This window comes from Lepidochelys kempii, chromosome 7 (genome assembly GCF_965140285.1).
Source record: "Lepidochelys kempii isolate rLepKem1 chromosome 7, rLepKem1.hap1, whole genome shotgun sequence".
NCBI classification, from domain to species: Eukaryota; Metazoa; Chordata; order Testudines; family Cheloniidae; genus Lepidochelys; species Lepidochelys kempii.
This window is the reverse complement of record NC_136386.1, coordinates 77,138,131-77,164,457: the sequence shown is the minus strand read 5'-3', so window position 1 is coordinate 77,164,457 and position 26,327 is coordinate 77,138,131. Positions and strand designations below refer to the sequence as shown.

The window sequence follows — 26,327 nt, the reverse complement described above, 5'->3', positions numbered from 1 at the left end:
AAATTGCCAGTTACCTCATCAGGAATTACACTCATGCTAGGGATGCAGAAATGGGCCTATTAACTTTTTTAAAATGATTATTTGGTGAACTGAGTGAATTCATATAGCGGAGTTCCCAATGATAGTAAATATTTTTTGGGGGAAAATCAACTTGGGGCCCTCTACTAGCTCTGGTAAAGTTCCTTTTGCTGCTTCAGGGTACTGTGTTTGGATCCCAGAATGGAAATGATTTATAGTCCGGTGCACATACCAGAGAGGGGGAGACCCAGGATCTAGTCCCCCTGCTCCAGTCACTCTTTCTTTATACGGAGTGCAACAATTTCAGCTGGAGAGATTGAGGGAGCACCACATCAGAATATCCCGTGGCTCAGTGGTTAGATCACTCTCCTGAGAGGTGGGAGACCCCTGTTCATATCCCTTCTCCATATCTGGCAGAGAGGGGGGAATTGAACCTGGGTTTCCCACATCCGGTGTAAGAGCTCTAACCACAGAATTAAAGGTTATCGGGTGGACAGCGTTTCTCCTCCAGCCATTTTGTGTGGAGTGAGGCAAGGGCCTCTGCTCCACTTTGTCACATAATCACCTCCTCGTGATCAGAGTCTTCCAGAAGTGATCTGTTGCTTAGGTACCAGCTCACCTGGCTAACTGTTTCTTCTGAGTAGTAGCCAACTCTTTGTCCAAAAAGAAAAGGAGGACTTGTGGCACCTTAGAGACTAACCAATTTATTTGAGCATGAGCTTTCGTGAGCTACAGCTCACTTCATCAGATGTTTACCGTGGAAACTGCAGCAGACTTTATATACACACAGAAATCATGAAACAATACCTCCTCCCACCCCACTGTCCTGCTGGTAATAGCTTATCTAAAGTGATCAACAGGTGGGCCATTTCCAGCACAAATCCAGGTTTTCTCACCCTCCACCCCCCCACACAAATTCACTCTCCTGCTGGTGCTAGCCCATCCAAAGTGACAACTCTTTACATAATCAAGTCGGGCTATTTCCTGCATAGATCAAGGTTTTCTCACATCCCCCCCACCCCCATACACACACAAACTCACTCTCCTGCTGGTAATAGCTCATCTAAACTGACCATTCTCCAGGTTTAAATCCAAGTTAAACCAGAACATCTGGGGGGGGGGGGTAGGAAAAAACAAGAGGAAACAGGCTACCTTGCATAATGACTTAGCCACTCCCAGTCTCTATTTAAGCCTAAATTAATAGTATCCAATTTGCAAATGAATTCCAATTCAGCAGTTTCTCGCTGGAGTCTGGATTTGAAGTTTTTTTGTTTTAAGATAGCGACCTTCATGTCTGTGATTGCGTGACCAGAGAGATTGAAGTGTTCTCCGACTGGTTTATGAATGTTATAATTCTTGACATCTGATTTGTGTCCATTTATTCTTTTACGTAGAGACTGTCCAGTTTGACCAATGTACATGGCAGAGGGGCATTGCTGGCACATGATGGCATAGATCACATTGGTGGATGTGCAGGTGAACGAGCCTCTGATAGTGTGGCTGATGTTATTAGGCCCTGTGATGGTGTCCCCTGAATAGATATGTGGGCACAATTGGCAACGGGCTTTGTTGCAAGGATAAGTTCCTGGGTTAGTGGTTCTGTTGTGTGGTATGTGGTTGTTGGTGAGTATTTGCTTCAGGTTGCGGGGCTGTCTGTAGGCAAGGACTGGCCTGTCTCCCAAGACTTGTGAGAGTGTTGGGTCATCCTTTAGGATAGGTTGTAGATCCTTAATAATGCGTTGGAGGGGTTTTAGTTGGGGGCTGAAGGTGACGGCTAGTGGCGTTCTGTTATTTTCTTTGTTAGGCCTGTCCTGTAGTAGGTAACTTCTGGGAACTCTTCTGGCTCTATCAATCTGTTTCTTTACTTCTGTAGGTGGGTATTGTAGTTGTAAGAAAGCTTGACAGAGATCTTGTAGGTGTTTGTCTCTGTCTGAGGGGTTGGAGCAAATGCGGTTGTATCGCAGAGCTTGGCTGTAGACGATGGATCGTGTGGTGTGGTCAGGGTGAAAGCTGGAGGCATGCAGGTAGGAATAGCGGTCAGTAGGTTTACGGTATAGGGTGGTGTTTATGTGGCCATTGTTTATTAGCACTGTAGTGTCCAGGAAGTGGATCTCTTGTGTGGACTGGACCAGGCTGAGGTTGGTGGTGGGATGGAAATTGTTGAAATCATGGTGGAATTCCTCAAGGGCTTCTTTTCCATGGGTCCAGATGATGAAGATGTCATCAATATAGCGCAAGTAGAGTAGGGGCTTTAGGGGACGAGAGCTGAGGAAGCGTTGTTCTAAATCAGCCATAAAAATGTTGGCATACTGTGGGGCCATGCGGGTACCCATAGCAGTGCCGCTGATCTGAAGGTATACATTGTCCCCAAATGTGAAATAGTTATGGGTAAGGACAAAGTCACAAAGTTCAGCCACCAGGTTAGCCGTGACATTATCGGGGATAGTGTTCTTGACGGCTTGTAGTCCATCTTTGTGTGGAATGTTGGTGTAGAGGGCTTCTACATCCATAGTAGCCAGGATGGTGTTATCAGGAAGATCACCGATGGATTGAAGTTTCCTCAGGAAGTCAGTGGTGTCTCGAAGGTAGCTGGGAGTGCTGGTAGCGTAGGGCCTGAGGAGGGAGTCTACATAGCCAGACAATCCTGCTGTCAGGGTGCCAATGCCTGAGATGATGGGGCGCCCAGGATTTCCAGGTTTATGGATCTTGGGTAGTAGATAGAATATCCCAGGTCGGGGTTCCAGGGGTGTGTCTGTGCGGATTTGATCTTGTGCTTTTTCAGGAAGTTTCTTGAGCAAATGCTGTAGTTGCTTTTGGTAACTTTCAGTGGGATCATAGGGTAATGGCTTGTAGAAACTCGTGTTGGAGAGCTGCCGAGCAGCCTCTTGTTCATATTCCGACCTATTCATGATGACAACAGCACCTCCTTTGTCAGCCTTTTTGATTATGATGTCAGAGTTGTTTCTGAGGCTGTGGATGGCATTGCGTTCCGCATGGCTGAGGTTATGGGGCAAGTGATGCTGCTTTTCCACAATTGTCTACTACACAATTGTGGAAAAGCAGCATCACTTGCCCCATAACCTCAGCCATGCGGAACGCAATGCCATCCACAGCCTCAGAAACAACTCTGACATCATAATCAAAAAGGCTGACAAAGGAGGTGCTGTTGTCATCATGAATAGGTCGGAATATGAACAAGAGGCTGCTCGGCAGCTCTCCAACACGAGTTTCTACAAGCCATTACCCTATGATCCCACTGAAAGTTACCAAAAGCAACTACAGCATTTGCTCAAGAAACTTCCTGAAAAAGCACAAGATCAAATCCGCACAGACACACCCCTGGAACCCCGACCTGGGATATTCTATCTACTACCCAAGATCCATAAACCTGGAAATCCTGGGCGCCCCATCATCTCAGGCATTGGCACCCTGACAGCAGGATTGTCTGGCTATGTAGACTCCCTCCTCAGGCCCTACGCTACCAGCACTCCCAGCTACCTTCGAGACACCACTGACTTCCTGAGGAAACTTCAATCCATCGGTGATCTTCCTGATAACACCATCCTGGCTACTATGGATGTAGAAGCCCTCTACACCAACATTCCACACAAAGATGGACTACAAGCCGTCAAGAACACTATCCCCGATAATGTCACGGCTAACCTGGTGGCTGAACTTTGTGACTTTGTCCTTACCCATAACTATTTCACATTTGGGGACAATGTATACCTTCAGATCAGCGGCACTGCTATGGGTACCCGCATGGCCCCACAGTATGCCAACATTTTTATGGCTGATTTAGAACAACGCTTCCTCAGCTCTCGTCCCCTAAAGCCCCTACTCTACTTGCGCTATATTGATGACATCTTCATCATCTGGACCCATGGAAAAGAAGCCCTTGAGGAATTCCACCATGATTTCAACAATTTCCATCCCACCACCAACCTCAGCCTGGTCCAGTCCACACAAGAGATCCACTTCCTGGACACTACAGTGCTAATAAACAATGGCCACATAAACACCACCCTATACCGTAAACCTACTGACCGCTATTCCTACCTGCATGCCTCCAGCTTTCACCCTGACCACACCACACGATCCATCGTCTACAGCCAAGCTCTGCGATACAACCGCATTTGCTCCAACCCCTCAGACAGAGACAAACACCTACAAGATCTCTGTCAAGCTTTCTTACAACTACAATACCCACCTACAGAAGTAAAGAAACAGATTGATAGAGCCAGAAGAGTTCCCAGAAGTTACCTACTACAGGACAGGCCTAACAAAGAAAATAACAGAACGCCACTAGCCGTCACCTTCAGCCCCCAACTAAAACCCCTCCAACGCATTATTAAGGATCTACAACCTATCCTAAAGGATGACCCAACACTCTCACAAGTCTTGGGAGACAGGCCAGTCCTTGCCTACAGACAGCCCCGCAACCTGAAGCAAATACTCACCAACAACCACATACCACACAACAGAACCACTAACCCAGGAACTTATCCTTGCAACAAAGCCCGTTGCCAATTGTGCCCACATATCTATTCAGGGGACACCATCACAGGGCCTAATAACATCAGCCACACTATCAGAGGCTCGTTCACCTGCACATCCACCAATGTGATCTATGCCATCATGTGCCAGCAATGCCCCTCTGCCATGTACATTGGTCAAACTGGACAGTCTCTACGTAAAAGAATAAATGGACACAAATCAGATGTCAAGAATTATAACATTCATAAACCAGTCGGAGAACACTTCAATCTCTCTGGTCACGCAATCACAGACATGAAGGTCGCTATCTTAAAACAAAAAAACTTCAAATCCAGACTCCAGCGAGAAACTGCTGAATTGGAATTCATTTGCAAATTGGATACTATTAATTTAGGCTTAAATAGAGACTGGGAGTGGCTAAGTCATTATGCAAGGTAGCCTGTTTCCTCTTGTTTTTTCCTACCCCCCCCCCCCCCCAGATGTTCTGGTTTAACTTGGATTTAAACCTGGAGAATGGTCAGTTTAGATGAGCTATTACCAGCAGGAGAGTGAGTTTGTGTGTGTATGGGGGTGGGGGGGATGTGAGAAAACCTTGATCTATGCAGGAAATAGCCCGACTTGATTATGTAAAGAGTTGTCACTTTGGATGGGCTAGCACCAGCAGGAGAGTGAATTTGTGTGGGGGGGTGGAGGGTGAGAAAACCTGGATTTGTGCTGGAAATGGCCCACCTGTTGATCACTTTAGATAAGCTATTACCAGCAGGACAGTGGGGTGGGAGGAGGTATTGTTTCATGATTTCTGTGTGTATATAAAGTCTGCTGCAGTTTCCACGGTAAACATCTGATGAAGTGAGCTGTAGCTCACGAAAGCTCATGCTCAAATAAATTGGTTAGTCTCTAAGGTGCCACAAGTCCTCCTTTTCTTTTTGCGAATACAGACTAACACGGCTGTTCCTCTGAAACCTGTCTTTGTCCAAAGGTGCTCTGTGTGAATAGAGGACCATGAAGGTTTAACAGCCCTCCATTTTTAGCACAGTGTCATTATCCCTTGTAGGTTTCAGAGTGGTAGCCATGTTAGTCTGTATCAGCAAAAACAACCAGGAGTCCTTGTGGTATGCCAACATTTTTATGGCTGACTTAGAACAATGCTTCCTCAGCTTTCATCCCCTAGCCCCCCTACTCTACTTGTGCTACACTGATGAAATCTTCAAAATCTCTACCCATGGGAAGGAGGTCCTTGAGGAATTCCACCAGGATTTCAACAATTTCCACCCCACCATCAACCTCAGCCTGGATCAGTCCACATAAGAGATCCACTTTCTGGACCTGAAACCTACTGACCACTATACTTACCTCCATGCCTCCAGCTTTCATCCAGACCACACCACATGATCCATTGTCTACAGCCAAGCTCTAATATACAACCACATTTCCTCCAGTCCCTCAGACAGAGACAAACACCTGCAAGATCTCTATCAAGCGTTTTAAAAACTACAATACCTGCCTGGTGAAATGAAGAAACAGATGGACAGAACCAGAAGGGTACCTACTACAGGACAGGCCCAACAAAGAAAGTAACAGAACGCCACTAGCCATCACCTAGAGCCCCCAACTAAACCTCTCTGGCGCATCATCAAGGATCTACAATCTATCCTGAAGGACGATCCCTCACTCTCACAGACCTTGGGAGACAGGCCAGTCCTCGCTTACAGACAGCCCCCCAACCTGAAGCAAATACTCACCAGCAACCACACACCACACAACAAAAACACTAACCCAAGAACCAATCCCTACAACAAACCCCATTACCACCTTTGTCCACATATTTATTCAAGGGACACCATCATAGGACCTAACCACATCAGCCACACCATCAGGGGCTCGTTCACCTGCATATCTACCAATGTGATATATGCCATCATGTGCCAGCAATGCCCCTCTGTCATATACATTGGCTAAACTGGACAGTCTCTACACAAGAATAAATGGACACAAATCGGACATCAATAATTGTAACGTTCAAAAACCAGTAGGAGAGCACTTCAATCTCCCTGGACACTCAATAACAGACTTAAAAGTGGCAGCTCTTCAACAAAAAAAACTTCAAAAACAGACTTCAATGAGAAACTCCAGAACTGGAATTAATTTGCAAACTGGACACCATCAAATTAGGCCTTTAATAAAGACTGGGAGTGGATGGGTCACTACGAAAAGTAATTTTCCCTCTGCTAATACTAGCACCTTCTTGTCAGCTGTTGAGAATAGGCCACTTCCACCTCAATTGAATTGGCCTCGTTAGCACTGACCCACCAGTTGGTAGGGCAAGTCCCATCTTTTCATGTACTGTATATACAGTAACTCCTCACTTAAAGTCATCCCGGTTGACTTTGTTTCTTTGTTAAGCTGCTTATCAATTAGGAAACATGCTCATTTAAAGTTCTGCAATGCTCCCTTATAACGTTGTTTGGCAGCCACCTGCTTTGTCCACTGCTTGCAGGAAGAGCAGCCCGTTGCAGCGAGCTGGTGGGGGCTTGGAACCAGGGTGGACCAGCAGCTCCCCACTCCCCTAAGTTCCCTGTACAGCAGCCGCCCAGCAGGCTACCAGTTGCTGGCAGTTCAACTGCCCCTCTCCCCACTGCCATGGGCTGCTCCTGCCCTCTGTCTTAGAGCTGCTCCCGGGAGCCTCCTGCTTGCTGTGCAGGGAGGGGGGAAGAAGGGGGCTAATGTCAGGGTGTCCCCATCCCCCATTCCTGCCCCCCGCTTACCCCTTCCTAGAGCAGGGTGGGGAAAGGACAGGGCTCAGGATGGAGAGATGCTGCTGGCCGCAGCTGCTGTCTCAACTTCCTGATTTTTTTTTTAAAGGCGCAATGCACCTCTCTCGCTCTCTCTCGCTCTCTCTCCCACACACAGGGTGTGTATCTCTGTCTGCCATGCTGTCTCCCCTCCCTCCATTTGTGCTGCCTTGTAGAGTGTGAGGCTACATTAACAACAATGTGTTAACCTTTGAGGGCTCAGACGAATGCTAGTTCATCATTTAGCAGTAAGGCATCCCCTGGGAAATATCCCACCCTCTAACTTCACCACCTCAACTGAGCTTCACAATCATCATTGCTGTGTACAGTATTAAATTGTTTGTTTAAAACTTATACTGTGTGTGTGTGTGTGTGTGTGTGTGTTTGAGATATATATAGTTTTTTGTCTGGTGAAAAAAGTTTGCCTGGAACCTGACCCCCCTGTACTTACTTTAATTCTTATGGGGAAATTGGATTTGCTTAACATTGTTTGTTTCGCTTAAAGTCACATTTTTCAGGAACATAACTACATCGTTAAGTGAGGAGTTCCTGTATATACTGCTTACTGTAGTTTTCACTCCATGCATCTTATGAAGTGGGTTTTAGCCCACGAAAGCTTATGCCCAAATAAATTTGTTAGTCTCTAAGGTGCCACAAGGACTCCTCATTGTTTTTTACTATCCCTTGTAGTTTCAGTCAAACATGGAGGTAAAAAGACAAGCAGATAAGCTCCTCATTCAAAATTGAGTTTGTAGTTAAGGAAATATATATGCATGATATCAAACTGGAATTCATAAATTGTACAGAGGTAGATTCCCCAAATTGTCACAGGGTCCTGTAGAGATACAGCAAAGTACTAATATAAAAAGAAATAGATATCTCAAGAGAAATTAGCCCCACCTCAGTGAGTTTTGTAAAACTCCTGCCATGTTAATACCCCAAACTTTGCTATAGTACAATGGTTCTCAACCATGGGTACACTACATGCCCCGGGGGTACACAGAAGTCTTCCAGGGGGTAGATCAACTCATCTAGATATTTGCCAAGTTTTACAACAGGCTACATAAAAATCACTAGCAGAGTCAGTACAAACTAAAATTGCATACAGACAATGACTTGTTTATACTGCTTTAAGTACTATATTTTAATTGATTTATTTTTGAATTGTATGGTAAAAATTAGAAAATAAATTTTTCAGTAATAGTGTGCTGTGGCACTTTTGTATATTTGTCTGATTTTGTAAGCAAGTAGTTTTTAAGTGAGATGAAACTTGGGATTAAGCAAGTCAAATCAGACTCCTGAAAGGGGTACAGTAGTCTAGAAAGGTTGAGATCCACTGCAATAGTACAGAGGTGGGTAAACTACGGCCCACGGGCCACATCTGGCCCACCTGCTCGGCCCCTGAGCTCCTGGCCTGGGAGGCTAGCCCCCAGTCCCTCCCTCACTGTTTCCCCATCCTGTGCAGCCTCAGCTCAGCGATCAGAGGGCGGGGAACAGGGGGGTTGAATGGGGGCTGGGGTCGGGTCAGGAAGAGGGGGGGTTGGATGGGGCGGCGGGGGACAGTCGGGCAGGGGTTCCAGGGGTGATCAGGGGACAGGGAGAAGGGGTGGTTGGATGGAGTAGGGGTTCTGGGTGGACAGTCAGGAATGGGGGGGGGAGTTGGGTGGGATGGCAGGGGGCAGTCGGGGCGGGGAGCAGGGGGTGGTAGATGGGACACCTGCCATGCTGTCTGTCTGCCATGCTGTCTTCCCTCCCTCTATTCGTGCTGCCTTGTAGAGTGTGAGGCTACATTAACAACGAGTTAACCCTTGAGGACTCAGCCAATTGCTAGTTCATCATTTAGCAATAAGACATCCCCTAAGAAATATCCCACCCTCTGACTTCACCACCTCAACCAAGCTTCACAATCATCATTGCTGTGTACAGTATTAAATCGTTTGTTTAAAACTTTATACTCTGTGTGTGTGTGTGTGTGTGTGTGTGTGTGTGTGTGTGTGTGTATATATATCTGGTAAAAAAAAATTTCCTTGGAACCTTTCCCCCCCTCCCCCTCCAGTTTACAATCATTCTTATGGGGAAGTTGGATTCGCTTAACATCGTTTTGCTTAAAGTCGCATTTTTCAGGGACATAACTACAGTGTTAAGCGAGGAGTTACTGTACTAGACATTACAAGCAAAATTGTCCACTGACTTTCGTTGCTGGGTTTGCACAGGGTGTAAGTGCACAACGTAGCCCTGAGCCTGGTAATATGATTGACCTAAAGTCAGCCATCACAAACCCCTCCAAGTGCTAAATATTCCAATGACTACGCAGGTCTATTGGGTTATTCCTGCCATCATTTAGGTGCATTGCTCATTATTTATATTTCTCTTATACACTTAAAAACAGGAGTGAATAAAACAGTAGCTAAGGTTTTTCCAAAACATTACTTATAAAACAAAAGGAAAAATATGAGAAATGTCACTTAGAGCTCAGCAACAAGGGTGAATTAGCATTTGAGAACAGAATTTTGCTCAAAATCTGCTGAGGATCTTCAGAAACTCCATGCTTTGGCTACTGCTATCCTCTGTTGTATTAACAGGGGCCAATTAGAAGGGGTTGATATAAGATAAAACATTCCATTATTAATCTAACATATCTTCCCAACAGCCTAATTTAATATCTTCTAACTGGTCTCTTCTTCAGTACAAAATGACAGGTTTCAGAGTAGCAGCTGTGTTAGACTGTATCCGTAAAAAGAAAAGGAGTACTTGTGGCACCTTAGAGACTAACACGTTTATTAGAGCATAAGCTTTTGTGAGCTACAGCTGACTTGCATCCGATGAAGTGAGCTGTAGCTCACGAAAGCTTATGCTCTAATAAATGTGTTAGTCTCTAACGTGCCACAAGTACTCCTTTTCTCAGTACAAAATGAATCAGATCCTACTTTGGTGTAAATTGGTATAACTCCATTGAAGCCAGTGGAGCTATTCCAATTTATACCAACTGAGGATCTGCCCCAAAATTACTGTTTGCCTTATCTTGTCATGTGATTTAACCCTCATTACACCTATCCCTTGTTGCCTGTGTTTGGTACTGGCTGATTCATTGATGCTAACAAAGTAAATTTGTTATTACTTCCCCTTTTGCCCTCTGCCATTTGATAATTTTCCTCTTCTAGGTTACACCTCATGAAAAGGTTTTGTGACAGTCTTTCACCAGCTGCTGCCGTCTGTCAGGTACTTGATACCCTGCTGTGGTTTCTTTCACCAATGTATTTGTAGTTCTGAAATCATTAACTGAATTGTATCGGGTTTCTCAGATTGCAATTGGTTTTATGGCCCCTTCCTTCCCGCTCCTCCCCTTGAATCGAAGATGCCTGTGATTTCTGCCTTTTAAACAGATGTACCATATCTATAAGTTTCTTTTTCTCCTTTCACATATGCTTATAAATCCATTTAGTTTCTAAAACAAAAAAGGGTTTGTTTTATATTTCAAAGTGAAAACAACTCCTTTGCTTCCCTGGCTCTATTGCATATCTGCTTAGGCTTTTGCCAGTCTTCTGATACCCTAACAGTTTTCAATCTAATGCAATGACTTCAGTTCCCGTAGAATTTAACGCTTTTGCATTGATTCTAAATCTCCAGCTTCTGTGTTTGCACTTTGGTATGCATATATTAGGGTAACCAGATGTCCCGATTTTATAGGGACAGTCCCGATTTTTGGGTCTTTTTCTTATATAGGCTCTTATTACCCCCCACACTTTGTCCCGGTTTTTCACATTTGCTGTCTGGTCACCCTAATATATACACTCTGCTGCACTTCCTAATCACCATTTGTGGTACCAAGTTATATATTGCTTCTGTAAAGGACTCATAGTAAGAAAAGTACACCCTTAAAATAGATAGTACAGCCTTGCTGGGGGAGAAACCACAAATAAAGCCACTTCACGTATTTCCAGGTATCTGTTTCTCAGTGAGTGCTTTTCAAGGTCTCATCAATAGGTTTTGTGGTGGTTTCTTTTTTTTGTTTGTTTGTTTCTTATGCTAGGATTTTCAAAGGCATCTGAGGAAGTGAAGCACCCATCTCCCATTGAATTGCATACATTCCGGTGTTGCTCTCCATTAGATTTCTATGAAAATGCCAGCACTAGTCTCAGTAATGGAGGATCTGTTTGCTCAAGCGTATCCCTGTCCCCCGTGTCCAAAATTGTAAGTTGAGTCAGACAGGGTTGGAACTATTGACAGTTCACCTTTGGGAGAGAGGAAGGCAGGGCCTTCTTTGATGAGCATCTGAGGCTTTCAAATCCTCACTCGCAATCTTCAGCTCAAGGACTCGATCCTGCAAGTCCGTAGTACTAAGCCTAGTAATTACTATGCCATGAAGCAGCCTGGTGAAGTCAACTGAACTCCTCACAGTAATAAGTACGAACCCTACTAGTAAGTGTTGCCAGGATCCGACATAAATCACTGAGTTGATGCTTGAGACCGGGGTTCTCAATTTGGGGGCCACAAGCAGATTTCAAGCAGGGCCAGAGTTAGACTTGCTGGGGCCCAGGGCAGAAAACTCAAGCTAAAGCCTGAGCAACTTAGCTTTGTAGGGTCCCCCCAGTAACGTGGGGCCACGGGCAATTGCCCTTCTTGCTACCCCCTAATGTCGGTCCTGGCTTTTACATGCAGAAAAACAGTTGGGGCACAGATGGGCCATGGAGTCTTTATAGTATGTTGGGCGGGGAGGGGCTCAGAAAGGAAAAGGTTGAGAACCGCTACTCTAGACTGTTGGTGAGTATTCTATGCTGGTGCGGGGGGGTTCATATTTGGCTACTGCTGTAAGAAAAATTGGGGTATGTTCTTTATTGGTTAACTTATGCTTTATAATCATCATAAACTGGTCACAGATCTCAAAACATTTTACAAAGGAGATCAGTATCATTACCTCCATTTTACAGATGGGGGAAACTGAGGAACAGAGGGGGAAGTGGCTTTGCGAGGTCATTCAGCAAAGCAGACACAGCACCAGGTCTCCTGAGTCCCTGTCCAGTGCCTATCCTCTAGGCCACACTTCCTCCCCATAGTTAAAGATATGCTATCAGTGTTAAAACCACTGCAATCTGATTTTTTTTGTCCTGTTGATTCACGTATGGTTTAAGATGACTATAAATTAAATTGCTTAGAGATTTTTTCCCCCCTTTCTTTCGTTCATCTATTTTGTGTACTTGATAGGGAAACTAGTTATTATTTCTGGTTGGAAAATGGTAAATATTTTCTGTGAAAAGTTTCAGAAGAAATGAAAAAAATGGTTGTTTTTGGTTTCTGAAAACTGAAAATATGTATTTTTTTAAAAAGAGAAAATTTGGAAAGAAATGAAAATTTTCCACAAAAATATTCACTTTAAATAAAGGCCATTCTTGTGTTTTAGGAAAAAGTTTTCAAATGGAAAAAAATAACTAGCTCTATAGATTGTGTACAACGTGCATTTCTTCCCATGAAGTTAGCCAATCAATCCCTGATCCTGCAGTGAGATCTATGGAGGCAAATTCCTGTGCCCATGTAGTGCATCACATGGGGATAGCAGCACACCTGCCGGGATCTTCTTGCAGGATCATGGCCGTAGTACATCTCCTCTATTGTTTGTGTGGGTCCTTTACCCAGTGACAGGAGAGAGAGAATAACTTTTTAAAAGAAGAAATTTCACTTGTAAAATCACAGCTGTTGGCAGGCGGGTTCATGGGTAGGAACTGGAACTGCTTAAGTTTTCTTTTTTCTTGACTAGATTTTAAGATAATGTTTCTTTAACGGGCTTTTGGATAAAAGTGCTTTAGAAATGTAAACTTGTATTATTATTATTATTAAGGCCAGTTGGTTGGAAGAATCTGCATGTTGTAGCAACAGCTCTGGTTTCCATGATAATAAAGGATACTCATTCAACAATGAGAAAAAGTAAGAAAAACCCCATCAGCAAATGGAGATAGAAGAGGAGAAAGAAACAGGTAGCCATAAGCATTAGTGCAGCCCATGAACTGGAGTTATAACCTTACACTTTATTGGACACTACCTGCTTTACATACCATACTTCAAGTCAAATAGATTTATCTAGGAACTTGGCGCTCTCTCCTCTCCTGTTTCCTCTTAATTTTCCAATAATCCCAGATGGTGATTTGAAAATATAAACATCCGAAGTGGTGTCTAAGATCCTTCCCAATATTTTCATCATTGATATCAGTCTGCTTCATTGTCCTCAGAAATGTACTAGCCAGATGAATTCTAAATTGCGTCCTTTGCAAAGAGCTATCTTTATCCAGTCTGACACTGTATCTTACTTCTGATAAATTTTTAAATGCTACTTGTTTGATCACAGTTACACTTTATGCGAGTTTTTCTGTCAAGTGATCTCTGTCCTTTGTCATTGCCACTGGGCACATTTCAACAACTTTGGGGGTTTTTGTTTTGTTCAACCCTATTTTCTTTCTAGATAGCATTGAAGCATAGTTTATTTCTTGGTCCTGGAATTTTTTTGCATGCCACTTTCTGCCATGTCATTTGCTTTCTCATCTAGCCCTAACTAAAAAGAACAGGAGTACTTGTGGCACCTTAGAGACTAACAAATTTATTAGAGCATAAGCTTTCATGGGCTACAGCCCACTTCATCGGATGCATAGAATGGAACACACACACACACACACACACACACAGTTGGAAGTTACCATAAAAACTCTGAGAAGCTAATTAGTTAAGATGAGCTATTATCAGCAGGAGAAAAAAGCTTTTGTAGTGATAATCAAGATGGCCCATTTAGACAGTTGACAAGAATGTGTGAGGATACTTAACTTAAGGAAATAGATTCAATAAGTGTAATGACCCAGCCACTCCCAGTCTCTATTCAAACCCAAGTTAGTGGTGTCTAGTTTGCATATTAATTCAAGCTCAGCAGTTTCTCATTGGAGTCTGTTTTTGAAGCTTTTCTGTTGCAAAATTGCCACCTTTAAGTCTGTTACTGAGTGGCCAGAGAGGTTGAAGTGTTCTCCTACCGGTTTTTGAATGTTATGATTCCTGATGTCAGATTTGTGTCCATTTATTCTTTTGCGTAGAGACTGTCCGGTTTGGCCAATGTACATGGCAGAGGGGCATTGCTGGCACATGATGGCATATATCACATTGGTAGATGTGAGGTGAACAAGACCCTGATGGCGTGGCTAATGTGATTAGATCCTATGATGGTGTCACTTGAATAAATATGTGGACAGAGTTGGCATCAGGCTTTGTTGCAAGGATAGGTTCCTGGGTTAGTGTTTTTGTTGTGTGGTTGCTGGTGAGTATTCGCTTCAGGTTGGGTGGCTGTAAGCGAGGACTGGTCTGTCTCCCAAGATCTGTGAGAGTGAGGGATCATCCTTCAGGATAGGTTGTAGATCCTTGATGTTGCACTGGAGAGGTTTTAGTTGGGGGCTGAAGGTGACAGCTAGTGGTGTTCTGTTATTTTTTTTGTTGGGCCTGTCCTGTAGTAGATGACTTCTGGGTACCCTTCTGGCTCTGTCAGTCTGTTTTTTCACTTCAGCGGTGGGTACTGTAGTTTTAAGAATGCTTGATAGAGATCTTGTAGGTGTTTGTCTCTGTCTGAGGGATTGGAGCAAATGCGGTTGTATCTTAGAGCTTGGCTGTGGACAATGGATTGTGTGGTGTGTCCTGGATGGAAGCTGGAGGCATGTAGGTAAGTATAGTGGTCAGTAGGTTTCCAGTATAGGGTGGTGGTTATGTGACCATCGTTTATTAGCACAGTAGTGTCCAGGAAATGGACCGCTTGTGTGGATTGGTCCAGGCTGAGGTTGATGGTGGGATGGAAATTGTTGAAATCATGGTGGAATTCTTCAAGGGCTTCTTTTCCATGGATCCAGATGATGAAGATGTCATCAATGTAGCACAAGTAGAGTAGGGGTGTTAAGTGACGAGAGCTAAGGAAGCGTTGTTCTAAGTCAGCCATAACTAGTTATCCTAACTCCAGTTTATATTCCCAGATATTACCAACCTTTCTACACTCAAATCTAGACACTTTCCTGTTTTGTTTTTTGTTTGGCATTTTCATAAATATAAAGAGAAGGGTAACCACCTTTCTGTATACAGTGCTATAAAATCCCTCCTGGCCGGAGGCAAAACCCTTTCACCTGTAAAGGGTTACGAAGCTATGGTAACCTCGCTGGCACCTGACCCAAATGACCAATGAGAGGGCAAGATACTTTCAAATCTGAGGGAGGGGGGCGGGAACAAAGGGCTTTTCTGTCTGTGTGATGCTTTTGCCAGGAAGAGATCAGGAAGGCAGCCTCAGAACTTCTGTTAGATTAGTAAGTAATCTAGCTAGAATTGCGTTAGATTTCGTTTTGTTTAATGGCTGGTAAAATAAGCTGTGCTGGATGGAATGTATATTTCTGTTTTTGTGTCTTTTTGTAATTTAAGATTTTGCCTAGAGGAATCTCTGTGTTTTGAATCTGATTACCCTGCAAGGTATTTGCCATCCTGATTTTACAGAGGTGATTCTTTTACCTTTTCTTTAATTAAAATTCTCCTTTTAAGAACCTGATTGATTTTTCATTGTTCTTAAGATCCAAGGGTTTGGGTCTGTGTTCACCTGTACAAATTGGTGAGGGTTCTTATCAAGCCTTCCCCAGGAAAGGGGGTGTAGGGTTTGGGGGGATATTTTATGGGAAGACGTCTCTAAGTGGGCTCTTTCCCTGTTCTTTGCTTAAAATGCTTGGTGGTGGCAGCATACGGTTCAAGGACAAGGCAAAGTTTGTACCTTGGGAATGTTTTAACCTATGCTGGTAAGAATAAGCTTAGGGGGTCTTTCATGCAGATCCCCACATCTGTACTCTAGAGTTCAGAGTGGGGAAGGAACCTTGACAGGAATATCAATAGTTACATAATTTATTACACTGTAACAATTGTATCTGAAGTTTAAACTGGTGAAAACCTTACCTGAAACAGAGTGTAGCTGTGACAATACAATTTCAAAATCTCATGTCTTGTACATACTCCTGGCTTTAGTCAAAGCTGTGCCTTAAATTCTTTGGGTTGCATTTATAAGTAGTGAATCCACACCTTTTGGTAACTGTGGATGGTATAATTGAACACTGGAGCCTATTTTTATTGGAGGTTTCTAAGTGTTTGTTCAGACTTCTGGTTGTTGAAAACTTTCCAATAATTAGGAACCTTTTAAAAATTCCTTTTTAAAATCTAGAGAATAGCCATTATAGATGGTCTGCATTTCTTCATACATCTTGAGTGAAGTCTGGAGTGAATTTAAAAGAGCTGCAAATTTTTTCTGATTTATTTTAATCTCAGTTTTGTACAGTATTGAGTCAAGTTAAAAATGTCTTCACTAGACTACTGTTGATCTACTACATAGAATTCAGGTTTTCTGGGACCAATCTCTGATACCTTTGCTTTAATTAAGTTAGTAAAAATATCAAAAAATAAAAAGAACTTTTTCATTTAATTGATGTTCTTCCCATATATTCCTTTTTAGGATTCTCAGATTTCTCTTTTGCTTTGTAGGTTTATTATTTTTTATCTAGACTTGCCTATTCATTTTAAACCTACCTTGTAATTATTTTGTTTTGTTTTTTTTAACATCATAGGCTCTTTTTTTACTTAACATCTATTTTGTGACAGGCTCTAGCTTATTCTCACCAAACCAGTCATTTACATTTTTAATAAATTATGTTATAGTAAAAGTGATCCAAATAACAGCATTTGAGATAAAATTTTCAGTATGAGAAACATTGTTTTATCACAGACCCCTGTTTGTAGTTTTAACCAACAAAACACACTGGCTAGCTGTTCTTCTTCAGTTTCCTTTCCAGCACTTTAGACATTTCTACATTTCATCTGTGACGCCTCATCCATGCATGAATAAAATATGAAGTAATTTAATACTTCTTGTGATGTCAGGAGTTACTGCTTATACTGAGACCTGCAAGAAAAGGTATTTTTAAATGTTTCCAAGTAAATCGTATACTGTACTTTTTTTAGCTTGCTTTTTCTAAACTCATCAGTGCCCTGGGTCTGTCTTTCAGGCTGGGACACATAATTCCAAGAAAAAATGGCTTATTGTCTGTAATTTTGGGTAGATAAGGTGGTAACCATTGGTTCCTTTGCAGATAAGCCCTACAGCTGGAGAGTGAGGCAGCTGAGGAACTGAATGACCCGTTGTTCCCAGTGCTATTTACTGTGGCCTTGATCCTACATTTAGATCCATTTAAGCAGAGCCTAGCAACTGGTGGAGCCCCTTTGGTTCAAGGCTTCACGCAAAGGATCAGAGTCTTGTATGGGATTTGCTCAATGGCCAAGCAGCCAATAGGCAAGCACTCTTTCAAGTGTGTGGGGCAACAGACGGATAGTATGGCTTGTAGTGTTAACTTGGGCACAATTGGCCAGTTAGCCAAAAGTCCCTGTCACTCTCCCTAAGATGGCTGCTTTCGTACTACTTATGGAGGTGGAATGTAGGTTCGAATTCAGATCACGCTTGTTAGGACTTACTCTGATGGCTTAATTTTCTCTAATGTACAAACTGTGCATATGCTGTGTCATTTTCTTTCATTCCCTGGAGACCTGTTGTTAAAGTTGCGCCAAGACACCCCATTGTGCTAGGTGCTGCAGAAACACCTATGAAAGCATGTTCCCTGCCCCAAATAACTTATTGGACTCAAAGGCCCCAATCTTGCAACTGTCTTTTTAGACAGATTCCTGTCCCCATATAGAACCCTCAGCCAGTGGCAGGTTAGTCACTGGGCCTACAGCACCTGTGCCCAGGGTCCCCAGCCAATTGGGGGTCCCAGGAAAAATGGGCACCCATATGCCCTGACCCGCTCTGCCCACCCGGTGCTCCTGCCGGGAAGCGGGGGAAGCCCCCATGCCCTGACCCCACTCCCCAGCAGGAGTACTGGGCGGGCGGAGGAAGCTCCCTGGCAGGAGCACTGAAAAGGTGTGGCAGGGCAAGCCCCAGTTCCCCGGCAGGAGTGGCTGGGCTGGGGGGGTGGGGGAGGAGGGGGGCTGCAGGCGGAAGGGGTGTGGACAGGTCCCCACTTGCTCTGGCCCAGGGACCCACGAAAGATTAATCCGCCTCTGCCTGTGCACATTCAGGTGTGAGATGAGGGCCTAAATTGTGTCCTCACTGTGAGAAAACCATCTATATGCTGGTGCAATATCAAAATATTTTGACAAGTTACCCTATACGAAATGTCTTCCAAAGTGTAATAGCTACATCAATAGATCAATGTGACAGAAGAGTGACACAGCCTCACTCTAGTCTGGTAATAAATGTCTGTGCTTCAGAAGATCCCTTTATTTCCCTCCCCCCCCCCACACACAAATATGGTAAAAAATGTAACCATTATTTAAATTCTGCCTCCACAGTGCACATCCAGTATCTTAATTGGTTGGGTAATATTTAGTCCCAACACTGACTTTTGTTGCTGTAGGTCATATCAGCTGAAGTAATGAAAAAGCACAGTTAAAATTAGTCACAGTCCAATAGTTACTGAAAAGTTGTACTTATTCTTAAGTGTCATAGAAAATAATGGATTTGAGACTGCAAAGAAAGAACAGCAAAATAGCATTTATTTTTTTAATTGGCATTATGATTTAATGTTGGATGAATGAACTGTGATTTAGAAAAAAGAACATGTAAAGTAGAATCATTCACTATCTTAATTATATCTGTTCCTTAATTTTAAATGCTTTCTTGTGAGGAAAAAATATTCTCTCAATAAAAGATTACCTGTATTTTGGCAATTAATGAAATCTGCATGTAGGTTCCTCGTTTGTTTGTTTGTTTAAATCTGTTCGGCAACCCCTACTAAATATGGTTGTGCCTTGTATTTTCTCTTATTCTCCTTCCTTATTGATATTCAGCAGCAGACACTGTGTCAGTAAACAGATTACTAGAGATTAGGAGAGCAAAATCAGGTACTCTGAACGATGATCCTTCATTTATATCTCTCAGAGGGAAAAATGGCAGATTTTTCAAGGGACATATTGGACTTCATTTTAAAAAATAGCATCTCCCCTTCTGATCCCCCCCTCCCCCAACCCGCACTCCCCCTCACCATCCCGGCAATATTCCCACCCACTCACTAATTTAACACACACACAAATGTTTATTAAGGAAATCTGTCCATTTTCAACTTTCCACAAGGACAGTGTTTTTAAAAAACAAATAATATATTTCTGCTTTTTAGCAAAACAATTCCAGTATCTTACAAACAGATTTTTCTAATGAGATGTACAAGTTCTAGTTAGACTGCTTGATTTTAATATAGACTTTAATCTGGTTTGTAAACATTCTAAAATGTTTTTTGTAATTGTTTACTTTCATAAAAGAAAAATTTTTGACTGTAGAAATATATCTTATAAAAACAGAGAGAGGATATATGACATATGCAGGATACAGTAATCACTGAGTTGAATTGGATCAATATAAATTATGGGGTGCAGAAAGTCAGAGCTCTTCTGTCATCTCACAAGTAAGATATTTGTACATTTTTAGTTGTAATTTATATTGTGTATATATCTGGGTGATTCAGTTTTCATCGTGCTTTACGTACTTCAGAATATAGTTAGAACTTGTCTTTTTAGGTTGACTCTCATAATCCAAAACTTGAAAGGACAGAATGCAAGGCAAAACTTGCAGTACAAAAAAAGGTTTATGCCACAATTCCTAAGGTCAAACCCACTGAAGTCTAGTCTCCTCCGCTTCTCAACATAAAAAGTAGTTAGTGAGATGTAAGTTTGTGCTAGCAGACCTAGCTTCACCAAGATTTATCTTGAGCAAGCAGGTCTGTGTTTACAGAAAACCAAGGAGATAATAACATGCTAACTGGAATAAGCCATTCAAGGTAAAAAATGTTTCAGTAACTGTGTGTCCTATATGAAGGAACTGTTCATCAACTTTAGTACAACTTGCATAAGCTTTGTCTTAAGACTTCATTCTTGTCTTTAGCAAGTGGAAGGATCTTACTGTAAATAACACAACTTCTGTTATATTAGAAAACAAATGTAACTATTGTGTTGCAGTTCTTGATAAATGGACACTGACATGGACTACGAAAGACCCAACGTTGAAACCATAAAATGTGTGGTAGTTGGCGATAATGCAGTGGGGAAGACTCGCTTAATTTGCGCAAGGGCATGCAATACCACTTTGACACAGTATCAGCTCCTGGCAACTCACGTACCAACCGTCTGGGCAATTGATCAGTACCGTGTCTGCCAAGAGGTAAGGATTTTCCAGTTTATTAAATGTGTAGTGCACACAATAAGTTTGATTGTTATTGATCAGCTCTTTAATGGTCAAGATATGGTAATGGGCAACTCAAAAATAAAAAGTATTTGAAGATACCATCTAACATGCAAGGCATCCACTTTTTCTCTAAGCCCACAATTACATTCCGAATTTTTTTGTGACAAGAACATATTTAAAATACTCATATTGTGCTTACATATTATAAAGTTTAACACTGTGCTAGTTTGGTGTAGCATGCATCATATCTTTTTTACAAGGAGAGTAGCAATTTTACCTGTAGTGAGTTTTTTAATTGAGGGAGGAAAATATAATGTCTATTCTATTTTAGGTCCTTGAACGCTCCCGGGATGTTGTTGATGAAGTGAGTGTTTCTCTCAGACTCTGGGATACTTTTGGTGACCATCACAAAGACAGACGATTTGCTTATGGAAGGTAAAATGAGCCAAGTCTAACTTTTAAATAATAGGTGCAGTAATATTTAGTAGAGAGAAATTTGCAGCTCTGAATTTTGAAACATGAGGCCTTATAACCATCATGGGTATTCCTATTTCTGCCTATTACAAGGACGATAACTGTAAGGATTAAACAGATACGCATATTTAAAAGGCAGTACAGTTTTACTATTCTGCATTTACTTGAGAAAAATGTTAAGCCCTGTTAACAAAAATATTAACAAATACTGTAATGTTTCAGACTATTGTGTTCACAAAAATGAGGCTGTGATTTTATGAAAATGAACACCAGTTTTCCTTGCTTAAGTAAGCATCATGAAGTATAATCAATTCACTTATTACTGAGCTAACAAACAGGTTTGTTGGGAAAACATAATCTCTTGTGTTGCAAAATATATATATAAACAACTGATCTGCCGAGTTGGGTGGGTCATTCTCTTAGGACCGGATTTAAATCCCAAATCGCTAAAAGATAGGAGTCTTTTTTTTTTTTTTTTGCTGTTTTCTTAATTAAAATAAAAGGGAAGTGTTCTCTTACATGAACACCAAAGTCTACACAGAGTTCTCATTGACACATTAATCTTGTAAATGTTGAGAATTTATCAGTAGGGTTTTATCAAAGTGCAAAATGTGGCCTAATTCTAATGTCTCTGACAGTCTTTCCATTTAATTCAGAGGGAGTTGAATCTGGCCCTTGATCAATGCAAGCAGAAGCGCTGCTGAGTAGCAGGAAATTCAGTATATTATAATGTGAATCAGCTACCTGAAATAGGCATATAAAAGGCATATAAAACTAAAAATGGATGTCATAAACTTTTTTTTTGTGATTGAGACACATACAAGGCCTTATTTTTTGCACGAACTGTCAGTATTTCTTTTCCTTCTGAAACTTCCTTTTTCTTTTCCCTGTCACATCTGCTCCTATCTTATTTCAGCTGATATTTTTCAAAAGACCTCTTTTCTCCAGTTAAAAATGTTATATGTATAGTATCTGCACCAGTTTTGCACTTCATGTCTGTAAATAGTTCTTTCTTTGTGGCTCCGTTTTCAATGCACCTGAAGTATAGAGAAGCCAGAGTTGTGTGAATCAGTGTTAGATAAAATGAGTAACTTTCAAGGGAGTTAGCCTACTCTGGTGTGTGTGTGTGTTTGTCTCTCTCTCTTCATAACAAGATTGTCTATCAGCTGAATCAGCTGAGTAATGGTAACATCCCTTGAAATTTTCACATTGTAAAGCTCCATATGCAAGTTTATAGTTTTATGTATGTAAATCCTTCTTTATATCCAGTGTCATCTTAAAGGAATGTTTTATCAAGAGCTGTGAAGTAAAAAGTGCTTTCTATTGCAGAGACGTTGTCCTTTGGCCAGCAGTGTGATTTTTGAAAGACAGTTAAGTTCCCATTTCAACAAAGTACTTAAACATGTGTTTAAGTGCTCTGCTGAATCAGAACCTAAAGTATAGCATGTCTTGATTATATAAGGTGCCCATTTTAACAATAAGTTATTGATTTAAGATAAAATTGACCTTACTTTCCAAACTCATTCAAGTGTTTATGAAGGTTTCAGGTATAAACAATTTTTATTTTAATATTTAGAACTTTATGAAGCCTGACTTTGTAAATATGGTTGTACCTCGCGTTTCCTCTTCCTCCCTGAAGTACCGACGTGATATTCTGTAGCAGACACTTTGTCACTGAACAAATTACTAGAGACTAGCAGAACAAAATCAGGCATCTTCTGAACTGTGATCCAACGTTTACTGAGTGAATGGGGAAAACCACTTCTAATCTTAACTTCTTCATACTTAACTTCTAATCTTTCACGCACAAAGGGACTTGAGTACCTTGAGTTCAGTGGGGCTAGTTACATGAGTAAAATGACTCTCACATATGTTTGCAGGATTGGGCCCGTCGTGTGAGACACATGGGAACAAGGTTTGCTGAAAAGAGTTTAGCTCCGAAAGAAACTGTTTTAGGGCTTGTCTACATTTAACAGGGGATCGATGCATGGCAATCGATACATTGGCAGTCAATTTATCGGGTCTAGTGAAGACCTACTAAATCAACCGCAGATCCCTCTCCCATCGACTCCTGTACTCCACCGGATCAAGAAGAGTAACAGGAATAGACGGGAGAGCATCTCCTGTTGATATCGCGTAGTGTGGACCCCGCAGTAAGTAGATCTAAACTACGTTGACTTGAGTTACGCTATTCACGTAACTCAAATTGTGTAGCTTATATCGACTTTTCGTAGTGTAGACAAGGCCTTAGAAACCTATCATGCTGGCAGTAGCGTTCCTTCTGCCAAGTCTCTTAATGCATTTGTGTGTAATAGCAAACTGGTGTATCTTAAGAAAACCATTTGGGATCCATTTTATTAATGGAATTTCACTGGTCAAATTTTATAATAGCAGGCTCTGCTTACCCTGTTCATTTCTATTCTGTTCTAAAATGATTTAATACAGTGTTAACATATTTAGTATGTTTCTTTTAATATTTTTTACAACTAGGAGCCTTTATAAATTGCAGATGAGTTTATTGCTTATATTCATTTACAGAATTTGTTTTCAAATTATATTCTGTACTTTGAAGTGTGTTCTCATAATTAAGTCAAACCTTGCAGAACAGTGAAAAGCTGGCTAGTTCGAGAACACTTAATACTAAACCTAAAGGTGTCCAGTCTTCTCTGCCTGGAAGATTGTTTAATGAGATGTCCCTTCAAATACCCTTCAAAATTGTTGTTGTTTTATGCAAAGTAGATTCTGTTATGCTCGTGGTGCATGGAGAGGTCTGAGTCTATCAGCCGAGACCTTTAATTGTCCTAACTGTGGCATAACAAGCGCTATCAAGTTCTCAGTGTATCTGCCTCTCTTTGGGGAAGACTGCTCCATTAATTTTGCAGAATTATATATAAATAGGTTATGCTGTAGGTGACATGATGAACAAGTGATAGGATTTATCTTGGGGAGAATTTCTTCCTGCTGTTTCATTTTTCATTGAGATGAGTAAAAAGATGGAACAGTTAATCCCTTTTTCTTTTTTTTTTTTTAAAGATGAGGGGTTAGGGGGCAGAGTATCAATCCTAGCCTGTATTTTACTGCATGTTGTTTAATTACAGATCAAAATCATACAGGACATTGGGAGGGGGAAAGGGAAACTGACAGAAATATTAAGAAAAAAAGACTGAGAACAAAACTTGGTTGGAAAGATTTCTAAAAATGTTCTTTATTTCTTAACTCTGGATAGGTGGGTTTTCTCTGGGGTGCTTCTGTTCTTTCATTTCAAGTAGGTTCCAGTTTGTGGTGATGGATACTCATTCATTCCTATTGTCCTGAAGGATTCAATTTTATGCAAAATCTGATGAAGAAATGGTAAGATGGTATGGTCTGAGGTATAAGCAGACCACACCAGGTATGGTATAAACATAGGTTTCAGAGTAACAGCCGTGTTAGTCTGTATTCGCAAAAAGAAAAGGAGTACTTGTGGCACCTTAGAGACTAACCAATTTATTTGAGCATGAGCTTTCGTGAGCTACAGCTCACTTCATCGGATGCATACTGTGGAAACTGCAGCAGACTTTATATACACACAGAGATCATGAAACAATACCTCCTCCCACCCCACTGTCCTGCTGGTAATAGCTTATCTAAAGTGATCATCAAGTTGGGCCATTTCCAGCACAAATCCAGGTTTTCTCACCCTCCACCCCCCCACACACAAACTCACTCTCCTGCTGGTAATAGCCCATCCAAAGTGACAGCTCTCTACACAATGTGCATGATAATCAAGGTAGGCCATTTCCTGCACAAATCCAGGTTCTCTCACCCCCCTCCAAAAAACACGCACACACAAACTCACTATCCTGCTGGTAATAGCTCATCCAAAGTGACCACTCTCCCTACAATGTGCATGATAATCAAGGTGGGCCATTTCCAGCACAAATCCAGGCTTTCTCACCCACCCCCACTTTTCCCGGGGACACACACACACAAACTCACTCTCCTGCTGGCAATAGCTCATCCAAACTGACCACTCTCCAAGTTTAAATCCAAGTTTAACCAGAACGCCGGGGGGTGGGGGTGTTAGGAAAAAACAAGAGGAAATAGGCTACCTTGCATAATGACTTAGCCGCTCCCAGTCTCTATTTAAGCCTAAATTAATAGTATCCAATTTGCAAATGAATTCCAATTCAGCAGTTTCTCGCTGTAGTCTGGATTTGAAGTTTTTTTGTTTTAAGATAGCGACCTTCATGTCTGTGATTGCGTGACTAGAGAGATTGAAGTGTTCTCCGACTGGTTTATGAATGTTATAATTCTTGACATCTGATTTGTGTCCATTTATACTTTTACGTAGAGACTGTCCAGTTTGACCAATGTAAATGGCAGAGGGGCATTGCTGGCACATGATGGCATATATCACATTGGTGGATGTGCAGGTGAACGAGCCTCTGATAGTGTGGCTGATGTTATTAGGCCCTGTGATGGTGTCCCCTGAATAGATATGTGGGGTGGGAGGAGGTATTGTTTAATGATCTCTGTGTGTATATAAAGTCTGCTGCAGTTTCCACGGTATGCATCCGATGAAGTGAGCTGTAGCTCACGAAAGCTCATGCTCAAATAAATTGGTTAGTCTCTAAGGTGCCACAAGTACTCCTTTGGTATAAACATAGAAACTTTGATATCCAGATCTGTGTCACTTTTTCATCCAACAACGATTCTGTCTCAGTACTGTACTGTCACCTAAGATTGCAGCCTGGATGGGAGAAATGGATAAAGCTCAAGCTGCAACCACGTACAAATGTCCCTAAAACATACCTAACTCATTTTATGTAGGCATAACAATAAAGTAATGTACACTGTTTTTAATTTGGCATCATTCATAACTCTATAGCCTCTTATCGAGTCTAGTTTTGAAAAAGAGTGCTGGAAGTGAAAATGGAAAAAGAATTGGTTTGCCAGATTTTTTTTTGGGGGGGGGGAAACATATTTGACTAAAATTCAGTTAATTTCCTGCAGTTATTTGATGTAGACAACACTAAAGCATGTGTGCACATGCACATCTGCAAGGAGTTAATTCCATTTCAATCAGATATTTACTTTCATATGAGTATGTGGTCTGTAAACTAGTTCAATCATGATAATTTATTTAATGAAACTTAAGTATAAGTTCTAGACCAAACAAAATCTGTTCAAACCATATGGTGGGAAATCATCTTTTCCCACATCACTTATTTATGAACATGTGGATGGGCCACTACAAGGCTGCTGACAGGACCTTTTTAAACATATGTTGACAATAT

At 41.7% G+C, this 26,327-nt stretch overlaps 1 protein-coding gene across 5 annotated transcripts in view; it reads left to right on the top strand.

Annotated features, from left to right (window-relative positions):
- RHOBTB1 (Rho related BTB domain containing 1) overlaps positions 1 to 26,327 on the top strand; it is an 89,639-nt gene that overhangs the window by 26,050 nt on the left and 37,262 nt on the right. For 2 of the 5 annotated variants that reach the window (XM_073353410.2, XM_073353413.2), the window contains 3 exons: positions 10,469 to 10,526; positions 20,349 to 20,550; positions 20,906 to 21,009. In XM_073353410.2, the coding sequence (XP_073209511.1) occupies positions 20,359 to 20,550; positions 20,906 to 21,009 (296 nt within the window). In that variant the 5' untranslated portion in view covers positions 10,469 to 10,526; positions 20,349 to 20,358. Of the gene's footprint in view, positions 1 to 10,468; positions 10,527 to 17,156; positions 17,260 to 20,348; positions 20,551 to 20,905; positions 21,010 to 26,327 lie in introns of those variants that run through there. The other 3 variants (XM_073353412.2, XM_073353414.2, XM_078853801.1) reach the window with 2 other exon arrangements.